Source organism: Zonotrichia leucophrys, chromosome 7 (genome assembly GCF_028769735.1).
Source record: "Zonotrichia leucophrys gambelii isolate GWCS_2022_RI chromosome 7, RI_Zleu_2.0, whole genome shotgun sequence".
Taxonomy (NCBI): Eukaryota; Metazoa; Chordata; class Aves; order Passeriformes; family Passerellidae; genus Zonotrichia; species Zonotrichia leucophrys.
Window position 1 is genome coordinate 3,754,482 of NC_088177.1, and position 25,000 is coordinate 3,779,481.

General features: G+C 41.8%; 1 protein-coding gene across 1 annotated transcript in view; it reads left to right on the forward strand.

The window, feature by feature from the left end:
• ZEB2 (zinc finger E-box binding homeobox 2) overlaps positions 1–25,000 on the forward strand; it is a 113,924-nt gene that overhangs the window by 86,368 nt on the left and 2,556 nt on the right. The window contains exons 5-10 of the mRNA XM_064719158.1: positions 1,804–1,875; positions 7,898–8,086; positions 8,793–9,007; positions 11,500–11,608; positions 12,473–14,442; positions 16,423–16,603. Of these exons, the coding sequence (XP_064575228.1) occupies positions 1,804–1,875; positions 7,898–8,086; positions 8,793–9,007; positions 11,500–11,608; positions 12,473–14,442; positions 16,423–16,603 (2,736 nt within the window). The remainder of the gene's footprint in view (positions 1–1,803; positions 1,876–7,897; positions 8,087–8,792; positions 9,008–11,499; positions 11,609–12,472; positions 14,443–16,422; positions 16,604–25,000) is intronic.

Here is a 25,000-nt window from a genome sequence, read left to right on the forward strand (position 1 = left end):
TGAAAATGATCCTCAGAGAGGCAGAATGCCAGATCTGGGAAAAGAATCAAGGCTGGCTTGTCTGCTGTACAGTTTAAACAAATATTTTTCATCTGGTCTGCATATTCTATGCTTTTGTACAAATTTAGCATCTGTTTGTACCTGCATATTTTAACTTAAGAGCTTTCATTAATTTTTTTCTCTTTTTTTGAGCTTCAAAGCCATAAACATGTATATTTATACCACAGTATTGTACGCTGGTTGTAAAGCTCTGAATTAAGTCATTCTGTGCTTTAGTTTTGATTAGAATGATACAATTAGAACCTGTTATTCTACCAACTAATTACTTGTAGAGTGTGACATCTGAAGAATACTACAAGATTACAATTTTAGGAATGAACTGAGAATGTGCTCTGTTTATATTATTCCCCTATCTTCAGTCAAATCATTGTCATGGAAATGGATTAATACTGGGCCAGTCTCTGTCCTCATCAAAATCTTTCTCACCAAAAAAAAGAAAAAAAAAAGAAAAAAAAAAGAAGAGCAATAAGAATTTTAATGCTTCATGTATCAATAACATTTTAATAGCATGCTTTGATCTTCTTGCCAGTCTATCACTTGATTGGCCGGGCAGCATCCATCTTCCTGAATCATCATCGACTGGTGTTTGTTTCTGGGAAATTCTCTCCTTTTTTAAATTTATTTGGTCATTGTTGAACCCCTTCTGGGTGCCTTGTGCCATTTCATATCTTGCAAGTGCATCTCAGGGAATGATTAAAGGAGATTTTTTTTTTTCACTTAAATCTCAAATACTTAATTATTTCACTTAAAAAGAAAAGCAAAGGGAGAGGCTGTCTGTTTGTGCATGTCTTCAGATAGGGAAAGGCTGGCATTTAGAAGTTGAAAAGGCAAGAAAGAAATGCTCTGTATAATTTTTTTTTTGCCTGTGAAAACCCTTTGGAAGGTTAAATCCTAAAAGGGCTGCATGTGTGAATACCTGTTGCACATGAACTAACAAATTAGCAGCAAGAAACCAAGTTTGACAGGCAGTGCCAGGCAGGCTGAAACATCCAGGAAAATTGTTCTCCCCAGTGATGGAGCCTCTTCTAAAAGCTATTTTTATTCACTCTGAACCCCCAGGTTCATGAAAAGTAAACCAATCCATAAAAATACATAATAAATAATTTTACACATGCCATGCTCATTTGCATGTGAATTAACCCGATTTATGGCCATAGAGACAGACTTTGTCAGTGCACAGAAGATGCAAACAAGTAGTAGTGGCAGAAGAGAACTTCCTACATTTGAAGATTTGTCACATTTCTGCACCACTCAATATTAATACTTGCTGTGCCTCAAACGAGGTTAAAATGACAGCGACAGCTCAGATCAGTGTGGTGATAGATAGATAGAGAGGGAGATACAACAAGTTGTTACATTTTCCTTCTACATTTGCATTTTCTTCCAGGTATAGATCTCACAGTGTCTGTTAACTGATTATTTCTTTAAATAAGTAGGGAAACAAAAAGAAGAAAAAAAAAATCCCTTTTTCTCACCCGACTGCTTATTAGATTTGATATTAGGAAAAGCCCTTGGTTTACTCTGAACAAATAGTTCTGTTTTCCACGGCTCTCTGCCGTGTTTAAAGTAAATAAGTTCTGGTCCCTGCAGCCCTGCTGAACTCATTCACTGCCCAGAACAAAGCCATTGTGTAGGGGTCCACAAGAGCCCTTTTCTCTCCTTCCCCGCCCGGGATCTCCCCAGCTTTGTGAGCCATCCTCCACCCTGCCTGTGTGCTAAAAGTGTGCATGCTTTGTTCCACAGAAGAAATGAAGGAAGATTATGACACTATGGGGCCTGAAGCCACAATTCAGACCACTGGAAACAATGGTACAGGTAAGGCCTTGCATGGAGTGAGCATCACTTTTATTTGGGTTCATTTAGAGATAGATGTGCATGAGGAGTGGGAGGGACAAAACAATCAATTTCTTGTTTTCATTTAAAAAATTGGAAAATACTGATGTAATTCTCCTGGTTTTTAATTTCCCCTCCCAACTTGATCATGAGTGCAGTGACCAATTCATGCAGTGAAGAGTCCTTGCTACCCCTCCTGTGTCCCACAGCATTTTAGCCCAACTCCTTGTAGCTGCATCCTTGGGAGATATTAGTTCTCAGCAGTGTGAGGAGATCTTTTCCCAGGCAGGGTGAACCTTGGATAGTTTAAATTAGCTGGGCCAAGATACAGAGGCCTTTTAATAAGACTGTATTAAGAGCTTGATGATGAGGATGGGGTGCACCCTCCTTGGCAGCCCCAGATTTGAGCTACTTCAGAGACTGAAAACATCTTTTCAGCAAGACACACATAAAACCCTTACATAGATCCACAGACACACACACTTTAAATGCATATTTATGAGATTATAATGTTCCTGGCTAATCATTTGTTGGGGTTTTTTTTCCCTCACTTTTAGCATCTCTTTCTTTCCACTCTTCTTAGAAATCAATACATTTGGTGGCACAAGAAGTGTGACAGAGACATTTAGCAGGCATCACCTCTGAGCCATCTCTCTTTTTCTGTAGCAGAGCAAACCAGCAAAAGGTTCCTGTTGCTATTTTCCAATCCAAATGAATTCAGGGATTTACCATGTTCTTTCCAAAGATCCCACTCTCACATCCCCCATCCTCAGCACAGCTGAATGCCATACATCACCCAGTGTTTCTTCTGCATTTTGTCACAATTTGAGATGGTGCAGATAGATTTACACAGCTAAAAGGAAGAGTTTTCTAGTGCAAGTACATTTCTATCCATTCCATTATGAAATTTAGTTCATAGGTAATACTCTCCACAAATATTACTGTAAAAGGTGGTACCAAAGTCTCACAAGGATTTTATTACTCACACTTTCCTGATGTTGGTAACACCCACATAAAACCCCAGTGCTCTTATTAAGCAACACAAGAAATTTACTTTATCATTCTTGAGGGGGAAAATAATAGGAAAATAAAAGCGTATCACTGCTTTCTTCATCCATTAGATTTATTATGCATGAAAGGAGGGTGGCACCGAGGCGCAGTTCATCATCACGTATGTACTTAATGATGTTGCTGTGCAGAACTGGCTACATATGTATCTCAAAAGCTTATTTTATTTCCAAGAGGCTGCAATAAAGTGACAAATTGTGCTTAGCACTTGGAGAAACAGGATTTTAAAAGACATCTGATTCGGAAACAAGGTTTGATGGTTATCTGAATTACCATTAGCAGAGCCTTTGAGGTCCCCTATCAGTCCGTGTGACTTCCTTTGCACGCATTTTCCTTGCCATAACAGGCCTTGACTCTTTCATGCTTGCAATGTGGTCGGCTTGAAGGGGAAGACTTCATGTCCTCTTAGTCCCTTCCCATCCAGTATCTGATGTCCTTGTCTTGCAGCTCATCATTGGCCTCACGAAATCTCTCTGGGGGTGCCATCGAGCCCCTCTGCCATCCCTGAGTGGGGTCCATGGCTGTCCTGCCCCTACTGGAATCAGTTTTCCTTGGAAGAATTAAGGGTTACCCCTCCCCAGCTTGATGCCCTGCAAACTCACAACCCAAGGAGTGCTTTGCAATTAGGTGGTCTGCATTTTAAATGCAAAAGCTTCTCTGTGTGGTGTTCCTATCAATTCCTTTCCCAAATGTCCTGTGCAAGTCTTAGGCTCCTCTTTGCTCAGGCTAGGATGGAGGCTTGCTCAAATAACCACCACAAGTTGCTCTGACAGTGTTTAATGCAAGTCTTTTGTCACTTTTTGAGGTGTTCAGAGCCTCTTTCAGTGGGGCCTGAAGCCTTGTCAGGTTGGGTAGAACATGTTTCTTTAGTTGCTGCAATTTCCATAGACTCTTAAGAGCAACGTCAGATTACTTAGGCATAATAAAAACTCTTATAAATTAAATGCTTGTGCCAATCTTTTCACCTTGAGAGGGAGATGCCAGGTGACTATGCGTACATGTAATTTCCTTTATTAGGAGTAAAAGCTCCCCTTCATGCCCAGTGAGGTGCCTCAACCATTATTTGACAAGAAAATGGAAGAAATCAGTCCCTGAGGTGTTGGAGATACTTCATGGATAGTCTGGGACTAGACTTTGACTACTGTTCAAAGTTTTCTTCTTCAGCCTCACTACAGGCTTTGAGTCTGTCTTGAGTGTTTGGCCTCAGTTTTTCTCCACAGGTTATAGGGGATCTAATACTGATGTTCAATAAAGGCTGAGACTCAACCCAATGAAAACATACATCCAATCAGAAAGTTTCTATAGGTGCATGCAATATCTGTGGTCCACTTTTAGCATCAAATTCTCTGCAAAATATAATCAGTAAAGAAATTAAACTAAAAGAAAAGGTCTCCATTATTAAATTATTATGCTATTGTCGGAGTGATCACTTCCTAGAAGTACTTTAAGAGAAATCTTGTTATCCCTACATTAATCAGATGCATTTTTATAATGAGCCATGGAGGCTTCATAGTGTAAAAGCAGAAGTGACATTAAAGTGAAAATTAAGGATTTTGGTCCTGCTAAATAAATTTGTAAATATTTCTGACGATTTCTGCAATAGGGACTTGCAATTGTGATGTTTAGCAGAAGAGCTTTTTAAAAGTGAATGAGGAAATTCTTATGGTTTATTTTATTCTACCTTTTATGGTTACTGCAACTGGGATGTTTGCAGAGAACAGATTAACAAAAATCCAAGCAAACAAACAGATAAATTTTCCTGGTTTTGATTAGCGACATCTGACAAAATTCAAGTAAAGATCTCTTAACATAATTTAAAGAAGGGAAAGAAAAACTTTCAGGGGGAGGAAAACAGAACCAAAACTTGGCAGGTTGGAGGACAGGCCGTTTTCAGGCTGTAATCTGTGTGTACCAATGGGGGCCTCTCACTTCCTGGCTAATGAAGGCTGTGGTTTTATTAGCTTTGTTTGTGATTAAGGGCAGCTATCACCATCTCGCAGGACGAGTTCCCACACAAAATAACTGGTCTCCCAAGCTCCTTGGACCTCTCTCTCACTTTATCTTGAAAGGTCCTAAATGCCTCCAAAGATAGCTTTCCTTAATGTGTTTTATTTTTATGTGACACAGCCACATCAGCTTTTGGAGCTGAAAATATTTCTGCTCTCCAGGCTCCAATAATTAATTTTAAAAAAAGGACTTATTTGGTGAGGTCACCCACCATAGATCTCGCAGGAGGGGATGTGCAGTGTGTGGAGTGTCAGCCCACAAGGAGTCTGGGAACATGGCTTTGTACATGGAAAATAAATCAGGGCATGGAGGGGGTAAGCAGGTTTTCCACCCAGAAGCTGAGACACAAACCTAAGGATTGTCAGATTTTTTAGTACCTCTGGGTGAGCTTCCAGCCACGTCTGAATTGTCAGTAATGCTGCTGGTGAGAAACCAGACCCACATGGACACCCTTGACTATTTGTGTTAATCTGCAGCTTTGCAGCACTGGTTGTATTGTTTCAGTGAAGGGTCTATCAGCTTTTCCACTAAATCCCCTTGTTTTTAGGGGTTTATAATGTAGACGTAAACATTTGCTTTAGCTCCTGGATTGCATGTACAGACATAGAAGCTAAATAATCCTGAGAATTAGGAAGCCAAGGCTGGTAATGTCGCAGCAGTCCTCCACAGCCTGTTGGATCAGCCTCCAGACAGACTTGGGGGCATGAAGGAAGAACCTCATTTTGGTTGGAGTTGGGGATGGAAGCTCCTAATATTAACTCTAGGCCTTGCTTGGTGACTTGAATCCTAATCCTAAAAGTGCAGTTGCAAACTCCAACTACTTTACCTGGGGGACACATGGGACCATCCCATGGAGCCATCCCATTTCTCCTCTCTGGAGAAAAACTCCCTCTCCTTGCTTCACTTATTGGTTCATGGCCTAGATTTGGCAAAACTAAACTTGTTTTCCTTGGATCTATTGCTAAGAGAAGAGAAGGAGTAGAGCTTGGGTAGTGCTAAGCCAGAGAGTAGACAATCTTGTAACACCTGGAAGATCTAGGCATAAAAGGGGAATGACAAGTTAGATTTACAGCATAAAAGAGAAGGCCTCAGCTTTTTTTTTCTGATAAAAACAAGAAGTCCTACACTTGCTGCGATGCTCTTGTGCATAAGGTGTACTCAATAACCACCATTTTGTTGTATTTCTCTCCCAGAGCAACATGGAGGTAAAGCACTCTGTCTTCTTCTCCACACTCACACTCCCCTTCTCTAGAAGCTGCTTTATTTTGGTGTTGAAAGGGGAGAATTGTTTCTCATGCTGATAATAAATGGTAACTGGAGCTGCAGTAGGACCAAGAGGAACTCTGTTCTGGTGAAGCCATTCCCTACAAAACCACTGTGATAGGAACAGAAGTTTCCTTCCAAAACCAGGGTCCCGTGCCCTGTGCCATTTGGTCACTGTCACTAAAATACTGCAGAACAGTTGAGAAGCTGCTCAGCTGGTATGAAAAATAGGGCATATTTGTCTCAGCCAGAGGATTTGATTTTATCGGCTAAAGGGATGAGGTTTACAGAGACGGATATCTACTTTTATCGATGACGCCGAGATCAGAGCTTCAAATCAGGCACTGCAGGCTCCCACTTGTGCCCCAGTCAGAGGTCATGGCTCATTCGCACTGCCAGCACCACTGCCTTGCATTTTCATAGGAAACTGAGGCACAGTCTTCACCCATTTCTAAACACCAAGGAGCTGGTTAGTCTCTCATTTCCAGTGGTTAAAACCATAACCCCCTTAATTTCCACGTGTTTACTCCATGTTGCTCCCTGGCTTCACTAACAGCAGAATTGTGCTGTTTAGTATTTTACTTTTACATGAACTCCAGAATAGTCCATGGTGTTTTCTCATTTTCTTATTGCACCTCAGCAGAAATACATTAAAAATTTAATCAATCATAAGTTGTTCTTTTCATTTATGGTCAGTTAAAAACAAGTATCTTTAGTTCCCTGCCACCAACTGTGTCTCTCAAGACTTGTTAATAAACAAAGTAACACAATTCAGAGGAAGAAAATAATAATCTCCTATTTTTTTTCCTTTCTAGTATAATTATATTATTTGTCTATAGCATCCCAGGGTTTTAAGGTCTTTCCAGTAAGCAGGGTTCGTACTTGGAGGAGAAAAGCACATTTTTAGTAACAGGATGCTTTGTGGCTGAGCATGTGTTATGTTTCATGGACATTGCATGGATATAAAAAAATTGAGGTTACATTTAAAGAAAAGAAAGAAAACTCTTGTATGGACTGTCAAAGTGATTTTGGGCTTGGTGACCCTGTAATGGTTTAAAGCATGTGGGTCTATTGCAGAAATCAAGAAGCAATAAGTTTTTAAAACCACCCCTTCTCTCATTATAAGTTAATTTTTCAGAGAGGAAAGAAAAAGCAGGAAGATGTGAGCAACTTTCTTCTTGTGCCTGACAAAGAGCAGCCTGAGGAAAGACCTGTCTCAGAAAAGTCTGGTCTTTTACCACCTGCAATTGTCATCTCCCACGTGGGGACTGTCTCGGGGTCTGTGGGATCCAGGGGCAGCTGAGCTCAGTCCTGTAGGTCTGAGCCAAAAGCTGTGGGACCCCCAGGAGCCCCGTGAAGGTTGTTCAGGTTCCAGCAATGAAAGATTACCTGCATTACCCAAGCCTCATAAACTTCTCCTGCTGCCCTGTAGAGCCCCACGTTCTTGTTAATTTAATTGCCTGCCCTCACTTCCATCCACACTGGTGGAAAGCCCACATTAATTTTATTGGGAGCTGGAGCAAGGCTGATGGGAGCAAGGATCCAGCTGCAAACCCAACCTTGTAGCTCCAGTACATCTGCTCAACCTCTAACACTGCTGACCGGCCCAGGCTCTCCGGGACAATGCACTCAACCACCCTTTCTTTTTCCCCTTCTCTTATTTTAGTGAAGAACGCAAATTGCACGTCGGACTTTGAGGAATATTTTGCCAAAAGGAAACTGGAGGAAGGAGATGGGCATGCAGTCAGCATAGCAGAGTACCTGCAGCGCAGCGACACAGCCATTATTTACCCTGAAGCCCCTGAGGAACTGTCTCGCCTTGGCACTCCAGAGGCCAATGGGCAAGAAGAAAATGGTGAGGCTGTAATTCATTTTTAGCCAGTATCCTGACCTCGTGCAGCTGTTGCAATTATAAATGCACTACATGCCTGGGTGTTTACCTTAAAAATTGAAGAACAGCTGCAGCGGCATGGAATTTCATGAGCAAAGATTGGGGCTGTAATTTCAGTGTATTGTGATTTTTTAGTCAGCACATTTGTATTATTTGGTGGGTGAACTGAAGAGCTGAATTTAAACAGGAGAAAGGCTGCTGGTCTGCTTGGGAGTTTGGGAAGTTTTAATAGAGTTTTAACGCAACAAAAGACAGAGTAGCCGGCCTATTGCTCTCCAACGCCTTGATAAATAATTGGAGAAGAGTCAGTAGGAAGGATTCGGTCAATGGCACAAGTAACATAATGAGCTGGGGCTGGAATGCAAATTGCCAATTGATCAGGAAAAGTATTTCTTAGTTTTCCAGCCAGCCAGGTCTGCGGGAAGAGTGATGCCCATAATTAATTTCCCGGCGGGGTCCAGCACGGGCCCCGCGAGTCTGCCGTGGGCGTGCGCGGGTGCCGGTGCCTCCCGCTGCCGGGTGGAAGCGCCGTCCCTCCCTCCCGGGCAGCAGATTGCGGCGATTCCTCTCATACCATCCCGGGCAATCAGCCCATGAGCTGCCATTGATTTGCTGACCTTTTGGCCTGCCTCTCTCTTCCCCCCCTCCTCTTCCCCATGCCGGGGTGCAGACCTGCCACCTGGAACTCCAGATGCCTTCGCCCAACTGCTGACCTGCCCCTACTGCGACCGGGGCTACAAGCGCCTGACGTCCCTCAAGGAGCACATCAAGTACCGCCACGAGAAGAACGAGGAGAACTTCTCGTGCCCTCTCTGTAACTACACGTTTGCCTACCGCACCCAGCTCGAGCGGCATATGGTGACACACAAGCCAGGGACAGATCAGGTGGGGGGCTGGTTTTAAGTGATTTCTTTCTGTAATAACCCCTTAGAGAAACGATATTGCTTTGATTGGCAATCATTATTAATTTTTCATGGCATTTTGAAGATGCAGATCTTTTAATGGTAATAGCTTTAATTGAGGTCTAAATGATTTTTTGATGGTCTCTTCTAATATGATTTAATAGTCTTATGTTCACGATCGAATGAGTGTGTTAATTTCTAATTTAGAAATTTTATTTGCACTTTAACTTGACTTTAGTTTCGTTTTTATGTTCCTCAAAAAGTGAATGAAACTGTAGCATTTTAATTATACATTATTAAACATCTCAGCAATTTTAATTCCATTTTTCACCTAGTTTTACTTTGCAGTGTTGCAAATAGGAGCTCCAAGACATACTAAAAGATCCGCTAATATTTTTTCATTACTTTTTGAGTAACCTTTTCAATCACATGAAATTATGCGTATTTTGTATAATCGTTTGTTAGACATAATTACACATTTTGAGAAGAACTCTTCCGACAGTACATATAGGCTATCATTTGTGATTGTGCCACCAGAATTGGGCATTGCTCTCATTTGTATAGCCCTGCAGCGTATCTGCAATAAATCAAAGCCGTTTTTTCCTCGATGGGGTACATGTAATATTATATCAGTGCCACATTTAAGGAAATGCTGGTGTCTCAAACAGGTGACTGAGCTTCCCTAGTGCTCCTAGATGGGCTGGTGATAGACCTGCGCCACAAAATTCTTTACACACCAGCAGAAAAACTGCTCCTATCTGAAGAATTACATCTAAAAACCCATCTTAAGGAGGGCTGTAATGGAAACTCAAATGGCGTGGTTAAAAGTTGAATTAATACATGTGTGCATTGTGTCAAATTATAAAGGCTTTATGCTGTATTTATTTTTCTTAAAAACCTGAAAATCACAATCTGCTGGATTTCTCTGGGTAGGTTTCTCTCAGCAGCAGGTAAATTCAGTTAGGCAAACACACATCTTCCTAATCACACGATTTTTGCAATTAGCATTTTTAAGAGAATCGTATCTTTTGCTTGATCTTAAATCAATATAAATGACTCCAGAGTGCTTTCTCCTTTCTTTCCTTCCCATGGCTTTTCCAGTAGACAAACACATTTTCCCATGTATATTTTTCCTAACCTGATCCACTGTAAGGTTCTTCCTTTTGCCTCGTATCATTAAAAACGCCAGGGGAGGGAACAAAACCCGCCTGGATATTTATCCAACGTAACTGCCTGAAATTTCACATGCGAGAGCGCACTGGTACTGGCGCATTATGAATGGTAGCTTTGGTGTTGAAAAGTCCCCTCATTTGCTCATGGCATTTACAATTAGTAAATTAAAATGATTGTATCATATTAACAGTGGCACAACTAAAGTTTATAGTAGTCCTCGGAGGGCGATGGGGGGAGACAAAACAGCTGTTGCTGTTTGTTTATGCAACTCAGCAACATATGAGCGCGGGTCCCTCAATGGCGCGCGGCGGGCTGGGCTCTGCTTGATCTTTGAAGGTTGCTGCTGTTTGAACAAACCTCCCTGTGTCCCATGTAACACCATCTGTCTCGCCAGGAATGTGGGAAGAGGCAGCACACCCTCGCAGTTGTCATACCGTTTCGGCGCTGCCTTTTTTTTTTTTTTTTCCCTTCCTTTTTTTTCCCCCCTTTTTTCCCCCTCCCTGCTCCTGCAAAAGGCTTTTGTGTCGTGGTTGCCTGCAAAAGGCTGACCTCCTACCTTGAGCATCCAGAGTGGCTACATGATTATCAAGACAATAATTATTTTTTAATTAATTTTTTTTCCTCTCCAAATTCAAAGTCATGGGGCTTTCCTTGCTTGTTGCAAAAAGGTCAGCTTCCTTTGATTATATCTTTACACCCTTTTTAACTTTCAACTTTCCCTCGCCCCTCAGAAGAGCATCAGGGAAAAACATGGCACGAAAGGTAGCTCAAGTCTTTCCTGCTGCTCTGTGATTTTAAAAAGCATTTCCAGCAGCAGCTTATGCTGAAGATGCAGTCTCTCCTGCTTGATAATGAATTAAACCTTACACGAAATGCCACTAACGACAGTGTTTCTCTCTTTCCTCCACATGCAGTAAACAGAATTTTTAAACAAGCTGAGTCCCACATGTTCAGAATCTGCTAGGAATATTAAGAGCCACAAATCTTCTTATAAAACTGTTTCTCTCATCGTGAGATACCTTAAAGCAACACATTTCTGATGAGAGACTTAGGAAATAATTCTAAAGCAAATATCGAATGCTCATGTGAAAGTACTTTCTCATTTGTTTCGGTTTACTGCCAACATTTTGATTTTTATTGCAACGCTGATGAGACAAATAAATGTACATGCAGACCTTTTGGTCCGCTTGACGAATTCAGAGTCACATTAATTTAATTTTTGTTTTTTGAGCTTGAAATTCATGGCTTCTCTTGCATAAAATTCATGTTGGTATCTCTTTTGTTTTCTTCTTTTCCTCCCAGCACCAAATGCTGACCCAAGGAGCAGGCAATCGCAAGTTCAAATGCACTGAGTGTGGCAAGGCCTTCAAATATAAACACCATCTGAAGGAACACCTGCGAATTCACAGTGGTGAGTAGCGGAGGTGCTGGTGTGCTCATTTGCATTTTGTTTAATTAGCTGAGTTTTAAAGACTGCTTAAAATTTACACAGTTCTGCTTCTGGCTTCTTGGAGCTACCAAGGTATTTCATAAGTGATATCTGAGTCATCCTCATTTATCATGCTGTTAATACCACGGTCTTGCTAAAAGATTTGGAAATAGTAAAGCTTCCTGCAAATAATATAGATTGTTTGGCAGTTTGAGTTCAGAAGCGTTCATTCATTGCTGTGCAGCAGGAGCTTGAAGAGTCCATTATATTTTCCAAAATAAAAAGTCCCCCTGAGTGAAATACAACTCATATTCTCAGATAACAAGAAACTGCCAAGCCTCTCAGATTGAATGACTTGGGCATTTTGGCTCTCCTACTTGATGCAGAATTGAGCACACAAAATGTCACCAGGCTCAGCCCAGGCACAAACTGACGTGGAGATTCTAACATCAGGACTCAGTTTCTCATACTGGTGCTCATACCCAGTGAAAATTCTATTCTTGGGGAGAAAAAAATAAAAAGAAACAGATAAATTTAAGCGGTCTAAATTTGATTTGACTCTCTTCCCTACAGGGTGCTTACCTGTGATTTGACGTGGTCAGTCTGGAGCCAATCTCACACTTTGATGGCTTTTGCCAGTTGGAGAACCTGGGTCCAAACTGACCTCAAAACCTGTAGAAAGAGGAGGGTAAAGCAGTGGTGGTGTGTGGCCATGTTCAGAGAATTTATATTTCCTTCACTATTAATCACTAGATACACAGGTGATCAGTTAGATACCAAATGCCACCTCTTACAATTATAGCAGTAAGAATGATAATTAACATTTGGTTTTAATTATCATTTTAGGTGAAAAACCATATGAGTGTCCAAACTGCAAGAAGCGTTTCTCCCATTCTGGCTCCTACAGTTCGCACATCAGCAGCAAGAAGTGTATTGGTTTGATCTCTGTAAATGGCAGAATGAGAAACAATATCAAGACGGGTTCTTCTCCTAATTCTGTATCTTCCTCTCCTACTAATTCAGCCATCACACAGCTGAGAAACAAGCTGGAGAATGGCAAACCACTTAGTATGTCTGAGCAAACAGGCCTACTGAAAATTAAAACAGAACCACTAGATTTCAATGAGTACAAGGTTCTTATGGCCTCACATGGGTTTAGTGCAACTAGTCCTTTTATGAATGGTGGACTTGGAGCAACCAGCCCCTTAGGAGTTCACGCGTCTGCTCAAAGTCCAATGCAGCACTTAGGTGTAGGGATGGAAGCACCGTTGCTCGGGTTTCCTGCGGTAGGCAGCAATTTAAGCGAGGTGCAGAAGGTCCTACAGATTGTGGACAACACGGTTTCCAGGCAGAAAATGGACTGCAAGGCTGAAGAGATCTCCAAGTTGAAGGTTTACCACATGAAGGATTCATGCTCTCAAGCTGAGGAACAAGGAGTTACCTCCCCCAATATTCCCCCCGTGGGTCTTCCAGTAGTAAGTCATAATGGTGCCACTAAAAGTATTATTGACTATACATTAGAGAAAGTCAATGAAGCCAAAGCTTGCCTCCAGAGCTTGACCACAGACTCGAGGAGGCAGCTCAATAACATTAAAAAAGAGAAGCTGCGAACCCTAATAGACCTGGTAACTGAAGACAAGATGATAGAGAACCACAACGTATCCACTCCATTTTCATGCCAGTTCTGTAAAGAAAGCTTTCCTGGTCCCATTCCGTTGCATCAGCATGAGCGTTACCTGTGTAAAATGAACGAAGAAATCAAGGCAGTCCTTCAGCCTCATGAGAACATGGTTCCCAACAAACCTGGAGTGTTTGATAAGCAAGCCCTCTTGCTGTCATCAGTACTTTCTGAGAAAGGAATGACTAGCCCCATCAACCCATACAAGGACCACATGTCTGTACTTAAAGCATATTATGCTATGAATATGGAGCCCAACTCTGATGAACTACTGAAAATTTCCATTGCTGTTGGCCTTCCTCAGGAATTTGTGAAGGAATGGTTTGAACAAAGAAAAGTCTACCAGTATTCAAGTTCCAGGTCACCATCACTGGAAAGGGCCAGTGCCAAGGTGGCGCTGGCTGCCACCAACAACACTCCCACTAAAGACTCTTTGTCAGCCAGATCTCCAATAAAGCCTGTGGACTCTATAACTTCACCATCTATAGCTGAACTCCATAACAGTGTTACTAATTGTGATACTCCTCTCAGGCTAACAAAACCTCCTCATTTTACCAATATTAAGCCAGTTGATAAATTGGACCACTCTAGGAGCAATACTCCTTCTCCTTTAAATCTTTCTTCCACATCTTCTAAAAACTCCCACAGTAGTTCTTACACTCCAAACAGTTTCTCTTCTGAGGAGCTTCAGGCTGAGCCATTGGACTTGTCTTTACCAAAACAAATGAAGGAACCCAAAAGTATTATAGCCACAAAGAACAAAACAAAAGCTAATAGTGTAAGTTTAGAACACAACAGTGTTTCTTCATCATCTGAAAACTCAGATGAGCCGCTGAACTTGACTTTTATCAAGAAGGAGTTTTCTAATTCAAATAATCTGGATAAAAGCACTAACCCAGTATTTGGTATGAACCCATTTAGTGCCAAACCTTTATACACAACACTTCCACCACAGAGCGCATTTCCCCCAGCCACTTTTATGCCACCAGTCCAGACCAGTATTCCTGGGCTGCGACCATACCCAGGACTAGATCAGATGAGCTTCCTACCACATATGGCCTATACCTACCCAACTGGAGCAGCTACTTTTGCCGATATGCAGCAAAGGAGAAAGTACCAGCGGAAACAAGGATTTCAGGTAAATGGTTTCAACTGTTTTCCGCTTTGAAAGGCTAGAATTTAGTATTTTGTGATGTGTCCTCTTAAAGAGGAAAAAGCCCAAAGCTATAATCAATGTTTCCAACAAAATCAGCAGAGTTTATTTAAGTCTGAGCTTGGAAAGACACGGTGGAATAGGAAAATAAACTGCAGTTAACTTAAGAGTGCCTCTACTTGGATTCAAGAGCAGTACCAATTACTTTGAACAGGCATAATGATCTTTGTTCTGTTAAGAGTTCAGCCATTTCTTATTAGATTTGTATAGCAATATAATAATAATATTGATAATGTCCATAAAAAGTTGCATCCTAGAGGAAAAAAAGAAGGAAACTTTGTAGGGAAATTTATCTCTTCGAGGCATAACTACATTTCATCACAGAGAAAAAGAGCAGTGGGAGACTCCTTTGGAGTCACCTCCACACTCAGACACAAAGTTGAATGCCTCTAAGCAGATGTCCATAGACCCTCACAGACACTGTAAACCACTGAAAGAGGTTCCTTCCATATATTTTTGGGGGATTGTTCACCCACTGTTCATGGGAACTATTCATGGGAAAGTTGTCCTCTTCTCATGAATGTCTGGGGGATGAGAAACATGGACCCATAGCTCCTTCCTTTGGGCCACCTACTAGTCTTCCAGACACTTAGTCCTCTAATCCTGCCAGTCATCTGGAACAGCTTTGAAAAAACCCCAGAGATTAAATTAAATTATTTGGAGAGGTAGCAGCCAGGGCTGTTAATCACAGACAAAGTCTTTCCCTGGACACGTAATCTGGGTCAGCACTTCTTCGTGCCCAGGTATAACCCTTAGTTCTTCTCCAGAGTCAACACAGGTGTAGCAAATGACTTTGTCCCTTGCATGCCTGCAGTGAAGAGCAGCTCCACAGAAGTCTTGTACTTTTATAGCCTTTTGCTGGGTGTATTCAGCTATAATGTACAGAGTTTAGTTAAATGAGATTAACTGATTATAGATTAATAATTTTTTCTTACATTTGTGCCTGTTCCCCCATGTCCTATTACCGTCCATTAGTAATTTTACTGACTAGTAAATGTTTTATAGTTTCAAATGTGAAAATCAGGTATGGTTTTACATTACAGACTGTAATCCCTCTTTGCACAATAGGAGCATAAATAGCACTGCACCTCCATAACAGCTGTTCCACTATTCCAATTTACAGTACATCTGCCCTCTTTGTAAATGTATTTAAGCCTATTTAATCTTCTCTAATATTAATTAGTGCAAACCTAGTCTAAGAAAACTGAACTGTGTGATAGCAAATGGAAATGTATGTTATCATGCAAGTTTGCACTCTCTTTGGATCGAGACAAAATAAATATCAAGAAATTTAATAATTTACTGATCCACATTCATTATTGCTTAATGCTGAAGGCTGTTTTAACATAGATAGAACATTGATAAAAAGTGTTATTAATATTCCCTATTTCAAATTACAAAATTAAATATAAAAATATAGCTTGAGGCCTTTAGTCGGGAGACATACATTTAAATGGATTGCATAATAATAACATTTGTACCTAAATATAAAATTCAATTAAAACCTTTCTACAGATACAGAATACACCCAAGTTTTGGAATTTTGAAAGGAATGATCCCTTAGCTGTTGCTTACATTTACCTCTGTAAAATTATACAATACCTTTTGCTGGCCACGAAGAGCCTCCCGTTCACACTTTCTTGGAAATATTTAGTGCTGATGTGGTAAATACTGTTGGTTTGTGCAAACCACATTACTGCAGAGTGCTCAAAGACAGAAAGTTGGTTTGAGGCATGGAAGTAGAAGGCTCCTCATTATTTCCATACTTTCCAGCAGCTGTACTTTCATTATTCATATTCCTAAGCTAAGAGGGACCACCAAGGAATGATTGCAACTTCCCAGGGGTGGTTGGTGGGCAGGGTTGGTGGCGGGAGCGGCTTTTGCTGACCAGTGGTTCCCTCACAGGGAGAATTGCTTGATGGAACCCCAGACTACATGTCCGGCCTCGACGACATGACGGACTCCGACTCCTGTCTGTCCCGAAAGAAGATCAAGAAGACAGAAAGTGGCATGTACGCGTGTGACTTATGTGACAAGACATTCCAGAAGAGCAGTTCCCTGCTGCGACACAAATACGAGCACACAGGTAGGGCTCGCCAAGGGCAGGGTTGAGGGTCATGCTTTGTTCTTTGCAGTCTTTCATGAGTACATTTGTGCAGTGATGAGGCTTTTAAAAAAATATTTTTCTCTGTTCTGGCTTATTTTTAAATTTTTTCTTGATGGTTATTGCATGGTTAAGGACAATTGGGTGTGATGGGGTAAATGTTGGTAGGTGATTTGGCAATCATCATCTCCCAGGCCAAACCTTCTATCAAATTGGCTCCAGCACTCAGAAACAACTTGGTCAACAAAAAATCTGGCATAGGAAGGAAGAGTGACAGTGTATTTCTTGTTTCTTAGACACTATCGGACCCTGCTCCATTTAATCCAATAGGAAAAGGGCCACTGACGTTAGCAGCATGAGAGCTGGCTCCGACCAAGTTATCTGAAAGTCAACAGCCCAGGGGGTTTCCTCTCGCAGTGATTTTGCACACCAGCAGCACAAACAGGTTGCAGTTCACTTTTTCACTTCCCAGTTAATGCCCAGGGAAGGTTCCCTTCTTTCCTGAGTAGGAAGTGATTTTTGTCTAGTTCAAGGAAGCTTGCCAAATCTCACCACGCACTGTCAGCTTAAAAAATGCTTTGGTTTGAAAAAGACCTTCTATCACACCTATGCTGGCTTTGGTTCCCCTTACAAACAGTGATCCCTTCCCTCTGTCAGCCAGGACAGAGCTCTCTGAGGGCCACACATTGGCTCAGCATGTTTCAGTTAGCGGAAAATGGGACCGGAGCTTCCCAAATAATAGAGATATCAAGTTATGTTGGACAAAGGGAATGTGAATTATCATCTGAATTATTGTGCAGCAGGACATAAACCAAACTCCAACTTCCTAGAGTTAGAAAAAGTTTACTCAGGAGGAAACTTGCCTTAACTTTGAAAGCTGAGTCCCGCTTCAGGAAATGAAGCAAGTCACATCATCCTTCAATCTCACCATGTGAGGGTAAAAACCTTATACCTCTCTATTAATACATCTTCCAGGCCCCACATAACCCTTTGGCTTTTCACAGATGAAAAATTTACAATTCAGAAGTGGACGGTGCCTTTAAAACAAAATCCTTTACTTTGTTATTTTTCCTTCTTATACTTTTCTTCCAAATTTTAAGCTAATCCCACAACGGAAAATACAAAAGGAAGTTAAAATACACGTGGGATTAGGAAAGAAAATTAAAAGCAACATTTTGGACTGGATCAGCCAGTTCATTGGCAGAATGTGCTTCCCACTACATTATTCAGATCAAATTGTTTATTCAGTAGAAGAAGCTTTGAAGGCTTTACGTCCCTGCACCTTTCCTCTCCTGAATGATTTTATTACAGCCATCTGCAAACATTATGGTTTACTACACTACTACTGTAAAGCTCTTATGTTAGAACTGGCCTTCATATATATCAGGATCTGGACATATGGTTGAATCCCATAAAGTTGGTAGTCCATAAGGTCGACAGACATATGGTTGAAAGGCTGAAAATTTGACAAGCTGAAATGTGTGCAATCACCTTGATTTGCAAAATAAACTGCATTTGTAATAGCAAAAATATGTTATGGTCTTGAAGTAGCATGGGAACCTACTGCCTAGAAAAATGCCACACAGCTGCAACGTGGGGACTCTTCTCCTGCCTCTTTCCTCTGTCCCTTTTTGCTTCTCAACTTCACGTCCATCAATTTTATGGGACTCAGCCTTATGATCCAGAACATGTATAGGGTGTCAGATTTAATACGCTAGAACTGCAGCACACCATCAGGCTGGAGCCTGGCATTTAGGGACAGGAAGGATGGTCTTGTGGCAGAGGCACGGGCACTGAGAGCACTGCACTCTCCCCTGCCTCACCACAGACTTCCTCAGCGAATTGCAGCAAATTGCTTCAGCTTTCTCTCACCTTTGCCCATCTTTGAAACACGGGGAAATGATACCAGCCCGCCTCTCTGGGGTGTTGTAAACATTAATTCATGATATCCTGTGATGGAGCTCGCTGGATAAAGAGGGAAGTACTGTTATCAGGGAAGTGTTTTACGGAGCCTCAGTGCATCATGTCAGTGTTTGAGTGGGTGGGAGTTCTGGAGGGCTTGGCTGGGCCAGCCCCAACACCTCATGCACAGCCTTCAGGAGAAACACTGCACTGGCACTCTGGCTGATGGCTCAGGTGCCCCTGAAGTGAATTTCAAATTAATTTGATAGTTTCAGGCAGAGTTTGTAATTGCATTAATAACATAGGTGTGAAACTGCAGTCCATGTTCAGTGGAAGGAACTGAATTGAAAGTAACACCCTCTTCTGCCTTTGGGGTCATTATAAGAGCAGGCCCAGGTTTTTCAACCAACTTTTGGAAACCTAAAAATGAGAAAAAAAGCCTTTTTTTTCCTGAGGGTGTTGCTGTTGTCTGAGCAGCTGTTCATGACCTGTTGTAGCTTCATTAAAAACTTGTTTTAGGAGGAATTGGAACGTTTTCTGTCTTTCCTGGAGAAGCACAAAGTAATGGATGTTGTTAGTAACAATCTCCTTTTTTCTGTGTAAAAAGAATATATGTGTTTTATTAAAACTTTGGGACAATCAGTTTTTATTTGTCACCCCTTCTCAAGATCTGTGTATCTATTGCAGCTAGTGATAGAACAAGGGTTAAAAGAGTCAGACAGAAACCCCTAAAAATTTTTCACAGAGAAATCATTTGAGGCAAAACATTGACAGGTAAAACTCCATAAGCTGTTTGAATCATTGTTAATCAAGTGTTGTAAAGGAGAAAGCAGGAATTTAGGCATTGCAGTGGAGTTGAGTTTCTGTGCCAGGACAAGAAGAATAGGGTTTGGCCACTTCTTTTTGTCAACCCAAGAACTTTTGGTAGGACCATGCAGCCAGCCGCCGGACAAAGAGCTCTGTGATTACCTCTGTACACCATGCCTGCCACAGCTGTAGCACAGTAGAAAAAGGGCCACAAATTTCACAATCCATAGTTTTTTAATTTGTGCAGTATTGGTGGTATTCTGTAATAGCTTTCAGCTTCATGGGGAGAAGGAAAATTTCTTGTGTTACTGCAATGAGTGAATTGCATTGGTTCTGGCTCATCTGAAATTTAGTGTAGAGGCCACTGTTTGTTGCAGAACCAAATTCTGACAATTCAATTTTGGGATGCCATTGAATTTTGAGAGAAGTTATGTGTCCCTCTTAGAGTTTGAGCTTCACAAGGTCCTGTTTGCTAAAGACAAGGGATGCAGTGCTGTAATTAGGGTGCAGAGCATGGCAGGTAGCACAGGCATTTGGTGCTCACATGGTTTTCCTGTGGAATCTTACAGACCCATCCTAATTTGGACAGGCTGAAATTAGTTGAGCCAATATGGGATGTGTCTAATCTCAGATTTTTCCAAGCTGCTTAGCACAAGGTTCAAGACACTTTCCTTATGAAAGGCGGAGAAGGTGGTTGCCTTCACGGCAAAGCATGGGCGCTTTGGCGAGCAAAAAATTCTTGGTGCTCCTGATAAGGAGGGAAACCAGGAGTGGGTGAGTGGGCAGGGGAGCAAACAGAAGAATGGAGCATGTAGAAATACAGAAATATCCTGGCTCCTGGTCCAGTGGTGGAGGAGTGAGGTGAAGGTTAATGTTTGCTCTGCCCTCGTCAACGCCCGTGTCTGCCACACACCAGCTTTGTTGTAGCTTCACAGGGGAACTCTCAGCGTGCCTGCTCTGCAACAAAAGCTGGAAACAGTTTTTCAGAATCCTACCTAGAAATTTAAAATCCTTTCATTGTTGTTCTATATTACATCATATTCTATTTTATTACTTGTGTGGGCTGTCGAGGGCCTCATAGCTGTGCTAGGGCTTTCATCCTTTCCTTTTCCACTGTATATTTTATTAAGACCTCTTTTTTATTTTTGTAGCTTTCATGCTGATGCAAGCACTAGTTTTATTTCCAGATTGATTCTGTAAACTAAATATTGTTCTTGAGCCTGGTAGCAAATCAGCTCTCTCTGGCTAGTATTTTGAATTCCCAGCTTGGGAGTTTTCTTTATTTAGAGCTTGATTCATAAAAAATTTACATGCTATTTAAAGGTTATTTTTTCTTGCTTTACTCTGATACAAGTTTAGAATTCCCCATTTTACACTCAAATAAAGAAAAAAAAAGGGATATATTCTATGTTTATGTCTGCAGACAAGGTCTCCTATTGAAAAAGAAACAGGTGCAGCTTGGGCAATTATATATAAATTGCATTTATCTTGCACCTTTGACCGCTTTGCTATGCTCTGGCCACTAATCCATCTCCATTGGGAATACATCTAACATCCAAACCCCTGAGCAGCTTCAAAAGAACTGCCTTAAAAAACAATAAAAAACACACTGTCACAAGAATGTTTCCTTCTTTCCTCCAAAGAGTGGGATTTCTGTTTGGCCCCCTCCCATGGAAAAAAGACCCACTTGCCTTAGGCAAAGAATGGGTGATATTTAGTCTGGGACCAGTGACAGCTTGTGATCTGATGTCTTGTGACTTTTATACCACTGCAAATGGGAAATGCACAGCTTTTCAGTCAGAGACTTTTAGCCCAGGAAGATTGAGATACTTACTAGCAGAGATTTTTTTGCTGTTGTTGTCTTGTTTTGTCAGAAATGCAATTTTAGGGACTTTGCAAACAGTTAAAACTTCCCCTCTGTAGATTGAGTGTGGCCCCCCACGGGAACCTGTGTTTTGCAATGAAGCAAAAAAGGCCCAAACATTTCTTCTGGATATTTGATAGAGATTTATCATTTAATTTCATTGCAAAATGTGGCATCTACATCACTTATCCATCTGAAGAAACACAAGTGTTTTGTGAGCCCTCCTGTGAGCTCCCTTGGGTCCATCTCTCCAGCTCCATCCCCCATGGATGACACAGGAGATCTCAGATGGGATTGGACACCATCTGTGAGGTGGGATGTCAAATCTGCTTCTTTTTGACTTATCTCTGCTCCAATGAGGTTATGAATGCTGTGGTGCTTCATGACAGTGCTCTAGGACAAGGCGATGGCTTCAAAATGAACAAGAGTGGGTTTAGATAGTAGGATTTTAGATATTATGGAGATATTGTTAGATATTACAGAGAAAGTCTTCACTGTGAGGGTGGTGAGGCTCTGGCCAGGTTTTATGGGGCTTGGAGCAACCTGGTCTAGTGGAAGGTGTCCTTGCCCATGGCAAGAGATGGAATGAGATGAGTTTTAAGGTCCCTTCCAGCCCAAACCAGCCAGGGATCCCATGGTTTCCTAAAGTTGTAGGTCCTCCTCATCCACCTACAATTACAGACTTACCCCCATCCCCAGTGTAAAATACCTTAGCCCAGTTTTGTTTTATGACCTACTAACACATTGTAGGGATTAAACACTCATTTTAAACGGCTGCAATACTGGGTTTTGCACATGAGGGGAAGAAAATAATTCTGCAAATGTTCAGAAACCTGATACATTTAAAAACATATTTCAATTAGTGTTGTAACAGCTGCACACTGAGCACTGCTAAGGTATGTTATGTGGTGTCTGAACAAAGAACTTTGCCCAAGCTGTCAGGTTCCCTCAGATCAAAACTGAGGCCTTGATATGGCCTTGTGGTAGACTAAATAGCTTTAGCATTGCCTTTTTAGTGCTAACATAAATTAATATGAAAATATGAAGTATTTTCATCTGTTCATTTTTAAATTAATTTATAAAATATGGATGATTCCCTGCCAGGCTACATCTGTGTGTGGCACGAGTGCCACGTGCAAGGGATGAGCAAAGCAGGCAAAGACTGAGGGACGAGAACATCACCCAGGCTTTGGAAGGGAGGGTGGAGGCAAATCTGGATGAGAGCACGGAGGTGGTTGACTTCTGTTTGAGAAAAGGAAAAGTGCTGAGAGCTGGATGGAGCACAGCTGTGGGGTGAGAATCATAGATAGAATGGTTGGGCTGGGTTGGATCACTAAAAGTCATCTAGTCCCTGCAATGACCAAGGAAACCTTCAACTAGAGCAGGCTGCTCAGAGCCCCATCCAATCTGACCTCAAGTGTTTCCCAGGATGGGACAGAGAAGGGTGTAGTGGTCATCAGATGTTGTGTGCTGTTAAAAAAAAATCAGGGAATTTGAAATAATGGAGAAGTGATGGTGGAGAAGTGGAATAAGACAAGGGTTGGGCTTGTTGATGTTAGGGAAAAGTAAGTCAGAGGGAGAGACTGAGATAATGTGGGCAGTTCAGTGAGGAGGACACTAAAACGGCGCTGAGGAAAAGCAGAAAATCTGCAAGGAACAAAAAAGAAACAAAATTAGCAATTATTAGGTACTAACAAGGGGATGTCAATGTGCTGCTCTGAGGGTAATCAGCAGGACAAGTGGGTCAGGGCAGAGGTTCATCCCTTTGGGTGTTGGTGGTGCTGGGAAAGCTCCCACCTCACCCGTGAGGGTTTTCCACTGGCAGTGCTGGGTTTGAGAGCGCTTAGGCTGAGTGCGCTTTGGGATTTTAAGCTAATTTGAGTAAGTGACTTGATCGTGCTTAAATCTCCCGAGCTAAGACTCTGGGATTTCCCCTTCGTGGCTAAACTCGTGCCCTGAATCGCAGGTAGCTGACTCCAGCTCTGGATTTGGTGCACCCCTAGGTCAAGCCTGGAGGTTCAAAGCCAAAATACATTTATAGCTCAAAGCCCAGAGTTTTCTTTGAGTCTGACTTTAAACCAACAGGTTAAATTGGCAGAAATGCAGATTTAGGAAACAGTTCACTCAAGTAATGCTGCTATAATTCGATTTATCAAGTTTGAATTTTCAATTTTACTATAAAGAGAAATAAAGGAAAAAAAGAAACCTTGTATGCGTGCAGACCTAGGAAAATCTCTTACAAAGAAATGCAGTCTGAGTCCTAATTTCCAGGCATCTTCTAGTTTCCCTGTCACTTGGGTTACTTTAGCTGTGGTTTCTCCTGTATTTTCCTTGCTGCCAGATCTCCCCTTCATTTCATAACACAATTTTGGCTTCCTTGAGGATTCGTTAATCACACCTTATTAAATGTGAACTTTCACAGTGGGACTTGAAGGTAGCTGTGACTGGATAGAAAAAAAAAATAGCATAGTCCTTGGTATTCATTCTTAACAACTTTGCTATGAAAGTGGAGTTTTTTCTGTGCCTGGCTTTCCATGTCCCAGGGAAAAAAATCAGATCAGGTTCATAAAGGAGCAGCTTGAGTTTTCCTGGAAGCTGAGTTCCTTCAGTGATCTGGAAGTATTTATATTTTTTTCCTGCTGGATTTCTTCCATGCTGGTGTTTCCTAGCCCTTTGCTCTTGGCTGGCAGTCCACCATATTCATCCTCTCCCTGTTTCTGCTTCTTTAAAATTAAAGGAACATCACAATTTCACAACTGACAGGATGGAATGGCTCTGGAGTGAAGTTTATTCCTGTTCTGGTCACATGCCGCATGAGCTAAGTATGATAAATACGCTCAAGGAATCAGGCCAGTTCACTAATAAGTTCCTAATGATCTGCTCTAGCAATAGGACATGCAAAGCAGGGATCCAGCATTTTAATACCCATGCAAAATCGCATGAAATATAAAATAATGACCAACTGGCACCATATCTACCTTCATGGTTACACCACCCAGCTGAATGACACTTAGATTATAATTTGGCATTTCCAAAATTAAAAAAAAAAATAAAATCAGCTGAAGGTACTACTGTTTGATTTTATTTTTTGCCTTCTGCAATCTAAGTTTGGTGATCGGTCTTCACTAATTCCAATCTTTGCACCATATGTTATGTCTGGATATCTCACGGTTGCATCATGCTTTGCTGAGTTTTGTCGTGTGGCATCATGCTGACAAGTATTTTTTGTCAGCTCTATTTTGGAATTAAGCTTTCAGTATGGCAGTTCTGGAAGGTGTTGAAGGCATTCCTGTGCTATTTGTGGCCTGGGATCAACCAGATGTGTTTAGGCTTGGCACTGGTTTTGAGTTTCAAACATTGGTTCGAAACTGTCTGAAATGCCAAAGGAAATACTGTTTTCTGCAGCTTAACACCACTTTAGCACTCAGCGAGTGGCTGACAACATTTTATTTAGAAACCCCTTATGCTTCTGTGGCAGATGTATGTATTTGTATTTGCTCACGTGGTGGGGGAAAAACGTCTTTCTGTCCTTGAGGGCTTCCTCCTGCAGACAAGGGTTGGCAGAGGGTGCCCTGGGATGGGTTGGGGTGGGTCCAGCTCAGGTTCTCCTGCCAGCAGCAAATCCCTCGTGGACTCAGCGAGTCCCAGCTCTCTCTTGCTGTCACCAGACAGTCCAGGAGCATCCCTAGGGAATCCGTGTTGGCTCACCTTGGGGTGCTGCAGGTGGGGAAGGGTTGACCAGCGGTTGGCTTGCGGCTGTGTGGCACCACCGGTGAAGGCACAGAGATAAGATGTTGGCTTCCTGC